At 39.6% G+C, this 10,797-nt stretch overlaps 1 protein-coding gene and 1 pseudogene across 1 annotated transcript; both read right to left on the bottom strand.

The window, feature by feature from the left end:
- Positions 1 to 3,134: 3,134 nt before the first annotated feature.
- LOC125778471 (uncharacterized) lies at positions 3,135 to 5,131 on the bottom strand. The gene is made up of 4 exons (XM_049456437.1): positions 4,822 to 5,131; positions 4,491 to 4,625; positions 3,593 to 3,800; positions 3,135 to 3,522 (listed from the first exon to the last, which is right to left on the bottom strand). The coding sequence occupies exons 1-4, from the start codon at positions 4,987 to 4,989 to the stop codon at positions 3,248 to 3,250; spliced, it is 786 nt and encodes a 261-aa protein (XP_049312394.1). The 5' UTR covers positions 4,990 to 5,131; the 3' UTR covers positions 3,135 to 3,247.
- Positions 5,132 to 7,967: 2,836 nt separating this feature from the next.
- The window catches only part of LOC125778413 (uncharacterized), a 21,798-nt pseudogene continuing 18,968 nt past the window's right edge, over positions 7,968 to 10,797 (bottom strand).

Raw genomic sequence — 10,797 nt, 5'->3', positions numbered from 1 at the left:
AGTTAATCACTGGGGGGTCAGCCGTAAAGAGAATATATGACTTTACCAACAGGTAGTAAGGCGTCGATAGTTTTCCCTTTAACTTATGTATTAGGTCTACGTGCCAGACCTCGTCAAACGCTTGGCGGTTAGCAAGGAAACCTGCGGAATAAATTATTTATCTGAACCCCAACTGGTGGTCCGGAGTGAGTTGTCTCTTCTTCAGCAGAGGCAAAAGTTTGCGCAAAACCATTCTTTCAAATATTTTCGAAATTATAACCTGTAAACTAAACGGTCGAAAGGAATTGACCTGTTTCCCCGATTTACCGGACTTTCGAGTCAAATTTATCATAGCGTATTTCCACTGAGCATATAGCAGAGTCTGAACATATGTACGATTAAAGAGCTTGACGATCATGTTGATTGTTTCTTCTTGAAACGCTTTTGAGGGCTACTGCATTAATATTGAAGATTTTTTTTTTTTCAACGCTTTCATCTTCTCATGTATTTCTTCAGAGTTTCTATCAATCATTCGTCTAACAAGCATGTAAGAATTTCTTCTGTTCAAACTGCCAAACTGTCAACAAGGAATACTATTCGAGTGTTCGTAAAAACAGACCAGAATTATGGGTGGCAACTCTTGATTTTTTTTCACTATAATGCACCGTTTGCACTGATTGGACCTTATCAGTGTGGCTTTAGGCCTGGAAAATCAACAACCGACCAGACATACACCATGCGCCAAATCTTGGAAAAGACCCTTAAAATGACAATCGACACACACCTTTCAAAGCTGCTATTGGCAGCATGAAAAGGAGCTGCCTTTATGCCGCGGTGTCTGAATTTGGTATCCCCGCAAAACTAATACGACTGTATAAACTGACGTTGAGCAATACCAAAAGTGCCGTCAGGATTGGTAAGGACCCCTTCGAGCCGTTCGATACCAAACGAGGTATGAGACAATCTCGTGCGACGTTTTCAATCTGCTGCTGGAAAAAATAATTCGAGCTGCATAGCCTAATCGAGCAGGTACAATCTTCCATAAAAGTGTATCGCTGCTGGCGTATGCCGATGATATTGATATCAGAGTGGATAAAGAAGCAAATCAAATGGGTCTGGCAGTGAACTTGGGCAAGCCGAAATATCTCCTGTCAACGAACAAACAATCGTCGCACTCGCGACTAGTCTGCCACATCACTGTTGAAAGTCATAACTTCGAAGTTTTAGATAACTTCGTGTGGCTTGGAACCAATATTAATACAAACAACAATGTCAGACTTGAAATCCAGAGCAGAATAACTCTTTCCAACAGGTGCAGCTGTGGACTGAGTAGGCACTCGAGAAATAAAGTCCTCTCTCGACAAACAAAAACCAAACTCAATAAGTCACTCATTATTCCCGTCCTGCTATATGGTGCAGAGGCATGGACGATGACAACATCTGATGAGTCGACGTTACGAGTTTTCGAGAGAAATGTTCTACGGAAGATTTATGGTCCTTTGCGCGTTGGCCACGGCGAATATCGCATTCGATGGAACGATGAGCTGTAAGAGATATACGACGCCATTGACATATTTCAACGAATCAAGAGACAACAGCTGCGCTGCTCTGAAAGTATTCAACGCAATACCCGACGGGGGAAGCAGAGAAAGTGGAAGACCTCAACTCTGTGGAAAGACCAGGTGGAGAGGGAGCTGGCTTCACTTGGAATTCCCAATTGGCCCCACCTTGCAAAATGAAAAAATGACTAGCGCGCTGTTGTTAACTCAGCTATCACCGCCTAAACGGAGTCTACCCCAATAAAGAAGAAAAAGATAATGCACCGTCGCATACTGCATTGATTCTTCTCAAACTCAAACGATCGCTCTGGCGAAACCGTTTTCAGTGAATTGAAGACATTAAGCGTGAACGCTACGCTATTCCAGAAATTGATTTTAACAACTTTTTCGGGGATTGGAAAAAACTTTGGCACAAGTGTATTGGTGACAAGGGCGATTACTTTGAGGGGGACGATATAGATTTTAAAGAAAAAATTAAAGAATTTTAAAATAATGAGCAAAGTCTTATTATATTTTGCTTATAGTAGTAACCGAGATGCCGCTATTATACTTCAGTAAGCTGGCGGGAGACGGATTAACGAAGACTTAATATAAATTCAATATTTATATAGGGCTTAATATCCCCCAATCGGCCCCAAAAATGGTAGTCAGAAGGGTCAAGGTCTGGACTATAAGGTGGGTAAAGCAAAACTTTCCAGCCGCTGTTTTCCAAATAGTTTTTTAACCAGTCTTACAAGATGAGGCCGAGCGTTGTCATGATGGGAAGTTATTGTCACGTGTCTAGACGCGGATTCCAGGCGTGTTTCGGCAATCGCTCGCTTCAATTTGATTAGCTGTTGTCGGTAGGGTTCCATTAATGATTTCGCTCTGTTTTATGAGCTCATAATATAGCACGTTCTTCTGATCACACCAAATATAGAGCATTATTGCCGTTGCCGTTGATTTGGCTGATGGGTCAGATTTCATATGATTTTTGCGTCAAGGGTTCTCGTAATGGATCCATTTTTCATCACCAATAACAATCTGATCCAAAAACGTCTTTTTTGTAGCATTCTAGAAGCATTTCTGACAACGGGTTCTATCGGTTCGATCTGAGATTCATTGGTGGATAAAATGTGCCGAGTTTTGTGAAAATACCTTAGCAAGTAATAAAGTTTTCCACGAGGGTACTGCGTCGAAAATCGTCAGAACTGGAGTGTTTTCATTCATTTGTAGGATATGACCTAGCCAGCGTAGCCACTGTCTCATAATTCAATGAACTATGTCCAAGGCGTCGTATATCTCGTACAGCTCATAGTTCCATCGACTGCGGTATTCGCCGTTGAAAATGCGCAAAGAACCATAAGTCTTCCGCTGAATCTCTCCCTCGAAAACTCGTAACGCCTACTCATCAGATGTTGTTATTGTCCATGCCTTTGCTCCATATAGCAGGACAGGGTATGATGAATGACTTTTCGAATTTGGACTTTGTTCGTCGAGAGAGGACTTTATTCCTCAATTTCCTTCGAAGTTATGACTATCAACCGTGACGTGAGAGTCAAGTCGCGAATGCGCCGATAATTGGATCGATACCTAGAAAATAACTTACAAACTATATAGGAAAGATGTATTTAAAATCTTTATTCAGAAGCAGCACACGATATACGAACAAAATAGGCTCTTATGCTTTTTTACTTATATTTGCATATAACTCTATAAAATCTGCTATGCTATCCGCATAAAAATGAGGCTGATTCTCCGCATTTGCTTGCCACATTTTCCTCTATGGGTGTGCAGCCGCTCAACACGAGCAAAGTTTGGTAGCCACAATTCAGACCGAAAGGTATATCGACCGCCAGAGAATCGCCAACAAACAGACAACGTTTGGGATTGTCCAATTTATAGATGTCCTTCAAAATTTCACCAAGCAAAACAGCCGGTTTGCCAACTATTGTCGCCTCTCGTCCCGTTAAACGCTTAAGAATGAGGTAGAAGTCGTTGCAAACTAAAACAAACATTAATCGGCAAAATTAAGTGTCTTATATTTGTATATATTTCGTGTGTGCGAAACGGACTTGGAAGCATTACCCCTGTCCCCAGCCTAAATCTCGGATCTGGAGCTCCCAAAAGAAAATCACAATCTTTGTCTGCCAGATATCGCGTGGCCGCTGTCATTTGCACATAATTTAAATTGCTGTTGACGTCAAACAAAACAGCGCCCATTTTTTGTTTCGGTTCCGTGATTTCTTCCAAATTGGAAAGTCGAACGCCTTCTTTGACGTCCTTAGGGAATGAAAAAGAATTGTAAGTGATACAAATTAACACAACAATTTAAAAAGTCTCAGAATTTTTATGAAAAATATAGTTCAGGTGAGAATATCTCAGTGAAGACTGTTTAGAAATAGAATTTTATGAAACTCATTACATCTACACATATAGTTGTGTGCTTTCGAAAGCTTATGAACAAATAATTTTGGAAATAAATTTGTACGAGGTCTTGGAGTAAGTCTGTTCGTTTCAAGGTAACAGCTGTCAAAAATAACAACTCCGAAAAATGTATTGCGGCATTAAAAACCACAAGTCTAAAAAAAAAACCGGTTTGTTTGTAGTTTTCTGTATAAATTTGAGAAAATAAATCGGAAATTAATGAACTCTCTAATAATAAACTTTTTGGAATTTTCTTGCATCAAGATGTAGAAGTAGATAACAGAGAACTAATTTGAGTACAAGAATCTGAATGTCTTGTGAATGGAGTAGACGAACTTCGGGCACATGCCTCCTATATCCTACACATGTATTTTAACTCTTCAAAGATCATATTTTCGGAATTTAGTAATGAGTTTCAGAGGGAGAAAGGTTTTATATACTTCAACACTTTACTGATGGGTTGTTTTCCAGTGCCAAAATTATTTGTTCATCCATAGGGGCTATAACGGTGAGTGTTATTTTATACTTGGTTCAATTATTACCTACCAAAGTCCTCACATCTACGCCTCCACGACGAAGCACATCATTACCATCGGCACTACATGTTGAGAAAACCGGCTGCTTTATATTGTGCTTCTTTATATAGTACAACATGGACTTAGCTGGATACATTATGTGGTTCTAGTTGAAGGAAATAAACAAACAAATTTATTAGCCAAATCTTCACATATCCAAGAAACAAGTTCTTCAACTAGATCACTCTCTTTTCTACACTTCTTCGAACTCCTTGACAGGTGTTTATTATCCGCGCCGGAGGACAATGTGTCTCACACAAAAATACAGAAACCACACACAACCAAAAACCAGTGCGTTTTACCGCTTGAAAATCCTTCACTCCGATCCTGTTGAACTTATTCACATACTCTTCCTCTGGCCGCTCACTGTTATTGGACACAAAGAACACCTGCTTGCCATCATCCTTCAGCGCATTCACCGCTTCACCCGTCCTAGGCAGCGGAGACGAAAGCCATCCACATAACACCATCACAATCACACATCACTACATCGAAGGAGTTGACGAACTCCTTCTGCTCCTTAGCCGAGAGCTTCAAATATGCGGTACTTTGCGAGAAGACATAATCGTGGGACGATCCACCAGGAGTGCTTGTCTGGCTCAAACACTTTCACAACTAAACTATTCTTCCCACAGTTCTATTTATTTATATACGAATGCATTTGCCGCACGTGGCTTTATAAACATTTATTTTACATGGTTATGCACTCTTATCTTTTATTAGAACAGCATTATAAATAAAGACTACTTCACAAATATGTTATATATTACTCTAAAGAGTCTCAAGATCAAATTAGACCCGTAATTGTCTACTATTCCACGCTGACAGTAGTGCAGTGTCATCCGCATAGGCTGCCGTAATTGTAAAGTTAAAGTTAATCACTGGGGGGTCAGCCGTAAAGAGAATATTTAGTATGATTTTCAGTTTAACTTTATAATATATATTAGGTTTATGTGTCAGACTTCGTCAAACGCTTGACGGCTAGAAAGTGTTCCACTCCGTCGCTTTGCTCAATTGTGTCAAGAAACTTTCTGAAGCTAAACTGGTGATATGGGGTGATTTGCCTCTGCTCCAGCAAAGGCAAAAGTCTGCGTCATTCTTTCAAATATTTTCAAATGTCTTACCTGTAGGCTAATCGGTCGATATGAATTGATCTGATCCTCCGCTTTACCAGAGCTTGGAATCAATCAAATTTATCTTAGAACAAAGTCAGAGCATAACCATTAAAGAGCTTGACGATCATGTTGATTGTTTCTCCTTGAAAGCGCTTTTGAGGGCTACTGCATTAATACTGAAGATTTTTTTTTTTCAACGCTTTCATCTTCTCATGTATTTCTTCAGAGTTTCTATTCAATCATTCGTCTAACAAGCATGTCAAAAATTTCTTCTGTTCAAACTGCCAAACTGTCAACAAGGAACACTATTTGAGTGTTCGTAAAAACAGACCAGAATTATGGGCGACAACTCTTGGTTTTTGTAGCACAATAATTGCACCGTTTGCACTGATTGGACCTTATCAGTGTGGCTTTAGGCCTGCAAAATCAACAACCGACCAGATATACACCATGCGCCAATCTTGGAAAAGACCCGTGAAATTAGAATCGACACACACCTTTCAAAGCTGCTTTTGGCAGCATGAAAAGGAGCTGCTTTATGCCGCGGTGTCTGAATTTGGTATCCCCGCAGATCTAATACGACTGTATAAAACTGACGTTGAGCAATACCTAATGTGCCGTCAGAATTGGTAAGGATCTCTTCGAGCCGTTCGATACAAACGAGGTTTCAGACAATGTGACTCCTATCGTGCAACTTTTTTTATGTGCTGTTAGCAAAAAATATTCAAGTTGCACAGCTGCTGGCGTTCTGCCGATGATATTGATATCAGAGTGGATAAAGAAGCAAATCAAATGGGTTTGGCAGTGAACTTGGGCAAGACGAAATATGTATCTCCTGTCATCAAACAAACACAGTCGTCGCACTCGCGACTAGTGTGGGAGATCACTGTCGACTGTCATAACTTCGAAGTTTTAGATAACTTCGTGTGTCGTGGAACCAATATTAACACAAAAAACAATGTCAGACTTCAAATGCAATGCAGAATAACTCTTGCCAACAGGTGCTACTTCGGACTGAGTAGGCAATTGAGAATTAAAGTCCTCTCTCGACGAACAAAGACCAAACTCATTATTCCTGTCCTGCTATATGGTGCATACGTATGGACGATAACAACATCTGATGAGTAGACGCTACGAGTTTTCGAGATAAAGGTTCTGCAGAAGATTTATGGTCCTTTGCGCATTGACCACGGCGAATACCGCAGTCGATAGAAAGATGAGCTGTATGAGATATACGGCAACATTGACATAGTTCAGCGAGTTAAGAGACAGCAGCTGCGCTGCTCTGAAAGTATTCAATGCATTACCTGCGGGGAGAAGAAGAGAAAGAGTAAGATTTCAACTCCGTTGGAAAGACCAGGTGGAAAAGGAGCTGGCTTCGCCTGGAATTCTCAATTGGCGCCAGCCTGCTAAATGAAGAAATGACTAGCGCGCTGTTATTAAATCAGCTATAAACGCCTTTTGCTTTGCTATAAAAGTTAAAATTAGAACGGTTTATGAGTGCACTTAATATGGCTTTAATGAAATGATTTATATACTGCACAAGTTAATGGACGTAGTAAAAACGTTTACTTTTGCAAAAACTAACAGTTTTTATTATTATTATTTAGAAAAAACACGTGAAATATTATTATACTACAATTTCCCATTTCTTGGCGGAAAATAATGAAAACAAGCCAGTTTTGTTATACCCTGTGCGTCGAGGGCTTTCCGCATCGGCCCCCAAAAAGGGGAGTCAGAAGGGTCAAAGTCTGGGCTATAAGGCGAGTGAGGCCGTTGTTTTTCAAATAGTTTTTAACCAGTCCTTGCAACATGAGGCCGAGCGTTGTCATGATTGGAAATTATTGTCACGTGTCTAGGCGCGGATTCCAGGCGTTTTTCGGCAATTTCTCGCTTCAGTTTGGTTAGCCGTTGTCGGTAGGGTTTCCCATGATTTCGCACTCTTTTACGAGCTCATAATACAGCACGTTCTTCTGATCACACCAAATAGACCTTGGTTTCATGGATATTCGGCATTGCCGTTGATTTGGCCGATTGGTCAGATTTCATATGATTTTTTGCTTTGTTAAGGTTCTCGTAATGGATAAATTTCTCATCACCAATTACAATCCGATGCAAAATCGTCTTTTTTGTAGCATTCTAGAAGCATTTCTGACAACGGTTATATCGGTTCGATATGAGATTCATTGATGGATAAAATGTGCCGAGCTTCGTGAAGATATCTTAGCAAGTAATAAAGTTTTCCACCGAGGGTACTGCGTCGAAAGGCGTCGTTTTCAAAGATTTTTAATTCGTTGAATTTGTCCCTAGAGTAGTATAACTTACAAACTGTATAGAAAAGATGTATTTAAAATATTTATTCAGAAGCAGCACACGATATACGAACAAAATAGATTATTATGCATTTTTTACTTATATTTGCATATAACTCTATAAAATCTGCTATGCTATCCGCATAAAAATGAGGCTGATCCTCCGCACTTGCTTGCCACATTTCCTCTATGGGGTGTGCAGCCGCTCAATACAAGCAAGGTTTGGAAGCCACAATTTAGACCGAAAGGTATATCGACATCCAGAGAGTCGCCAACAAACAGACAACGTTTGGGATTGTCCAATTTATAGATGTCCTTCAAAATTTCACCAAGCAAACCCGACGGTTTTGCCAACTATTGTCGCCTCTCGTCCCGTTAAACGCTTAAGAATGAGGTAGAAGTCGTTGAAAACTAAAAACAAACATTAAATCGGCAAAATTAAGTGTCTTATATTTGTATATATTTCGTGTGTGCGAAACGGACTTGGAAGCAATAGTCCTGTCCCCAGCGTAATTTTCGGATCTGGAGCACCCAAGAGAAAATCGCAATCTTTGTCTGCTAGATATCGCGTGGCCGCTGTCATTTGCACATAATTTAAATTGCTGTTGATGTCAAACAAAACAGCGCCCATTTTTTGTTCCGGTTCCGTGATTTTTTTCAAATTGGAAAGTCGAACGCCTTCTTTGACGTCCTTAAGGAATGAAAAAGAGTTGAAAATAATACAAATTAAACATAACAATTTAAAAAGTCTCAGAATTTTTATGAAAAATATAGTTTAGGTGAGAATATGTCAGTGAAGGCTGTGTAGAAATAGAATTTTATGAAACTCATTACATCGATACAGTTATGTGATTTCGAAAGCTTATGAACAAATAATTTTGGTAATAAATTTGTACGAGGTCTTGGAGTAAGTCTATTCGTTTCAAGGTAACAAGCTGTCACAAAATAACACTCCGAAAAAATGTATTGCGGCATTAAAAACCACAAGTTAAAAAAAACCGGTTAGTTTGTAGTTTTCTAAATAAATTTGAGAAAATATATCAGAAATTAAAGGACTCTCTGATAATAAACTTTGTGTACTTTCTTGTATTAAGATGTAGAAGGAGATAACAGGCTGCTAATTTGAGTACAACAATCTGACTGTCTTGTGAATGGAGTAGATGAACTTTGGGCACATGCCTCCTATTATCCTACACATGTATTTTAACTCTTCAAAGATTATATTTTCGGAATGTAGTAATGAGTTTCAGTTGGAGAAAGGTTTTTATATACGTCAACAAGTTGCTGATGGGTTGTTTTCCAGTGCCAAAATTATTTGTTCATCTATAGGGGCTATAAAACGGTGAGTGGTATTTTATACTTGGTTTAGTTAATACATACCAAAGTCCTCACATCTACGCCTCCACGACGAAGCACATCATTACCATCACACTACATGTTGAGAAAACCGGCTGCTTTATATTGTGCTTCTTTATATAGTACAACATGGACTTAGCTGGATGCATAATGTGGTTCTAGTTGAAAGGAAATAAACAAACAAATTTATTAGCCACAATCTTCACATATCCAAGAAACAAGTTCTTCTACTAGATCACTCTCTTTTCTACACTTCCTCGAACTCCTTGACAGGTGTTTATTATCCGTGCCGGAGGACAATGTGTCTCATACACAAATACAAACACACACAACCAAAAACAGTGCGTTTTTACCGTTTGAAAATCCTTCAATCCGATGCTGGTGAACTTATTCCACATACTCTTCCTCTGGCCGCTCACTGTTTATTGGACACAAAGAACACCCGCTTGCCATCATCCTTCAGCGCATTCACCGCTTCACCCGTCCTAGGCAGCGGAGACGAAAGCATCCAACATAACACCATCGCAATCACACATCCACCACGTCGAAGGAGTTGACGAACTCCCTCTGCTCCTCAGCCGGGAGCTTTAAAAATATGCGGTACTTTGCGAAGCAGGACATAATCGTGCGACGATCCACTAGCAGTCTTGTCTGGCTCAAACACTTTCACAACTAAACTATTCTTTCGCACAGTTCTATTTATTTATATACGAATGTATTTGCCGCACGTAGCTTCATAAATATTTATTTTACATGATTATGCACTTTTATCTTTTATTAGAACAGCATTATACATATTGAATACTTCCACAAAAATATTATACATTGTATTGGTCTATAGAGTCTCAAGATCAGGCTGCCGTAATTGTGGGAGTTAGAGTTAATCACTGGGGGGTAGGCCGTAAAGAGAATGTATGACTTTCCCTTTAACATATAATACTATATACATATATTAGGTCGTCTACGTATCAGACCTCGTCAAACGCTTGACGGCTAGAAAGTGTTACACTCGGTCGCTTTGTTCAATTGTGCCAAGAAACTTTCTGAAGCTAAACTGGTGATATGGGGTGATTTGCCTCTCCTCCAGCAGAGGCAAAAGACTGGGTTTTCTTTCAAATTTCGAATTTACCACCTGTAGGCTAATCGGTCGATATGAATTGACCTGATTCTTTGATTTACCAGACCTTGAAATCAATCAAATTTATTTTAGAACAAAGTCTGAGCATACCATTAGAGAGCTTGACGATCATGATGATTGCGTCTCCTGGAAGCGCTTTTAAGGGCTATTGCATTGCATTCTGACATAACGTGGTGATTGGTTTTGACTTCTGCAATGCCAGAATCCTCACTGAATTCGTTAGGTATAAAGGTGTTTTGATGGGCTGATGTATGGTAGAAACTCATCTGCTTTTTGCATTACTTCGGCACCAGAGACCGCTTACTATTGATAATTGGTGTTCGTCTGAATATCGGCCTTCACTGATATTGTTTTGTC

This window comes from Bactrocera dorsalis, chromosome 4 (assembly GCF_023373825.1).
Source record: "Bactrocera dorsalis isolate Fly_Bdor chromosome 4, ASM2337382v1, whole genome shotgun sequence".
Lineage (NCBI taxonomy): Eukaryota > Metazoa > Arthropoda > Insecta > Diptera > Tephritidae > Bactrocera > Bactrocera dorsalis.
This window is presented reverse-complemented; position numbering and strand designations above follow the sequence as displayed.

Excerpts from the sequence above, each read along its gene's own strand:
- LOC125778471 (XM_049456437.1), bottom strand. The coding sequence starts at position 4,989 with ATGGTGTTATGTGGATGGCTTTCGTCTCCGCTGCCTAGGACGGGTGAA. Across the intron at positions 4,626-4,821 it reads GAGTGAAGGATTTTCAAGCG|AACCACATAATGTATCCAGC; the intron begins GTAAAACGCACT and ends TCCTTCAACTAG. Across the intron at positions 3,523-3,592 it reads GACAGGGGTAATGCTTCCAA|TTTGCAACGACTTCTACCTC; the intron begins GTCCGTTTCGCA and ends TGTTTGTTTTAG.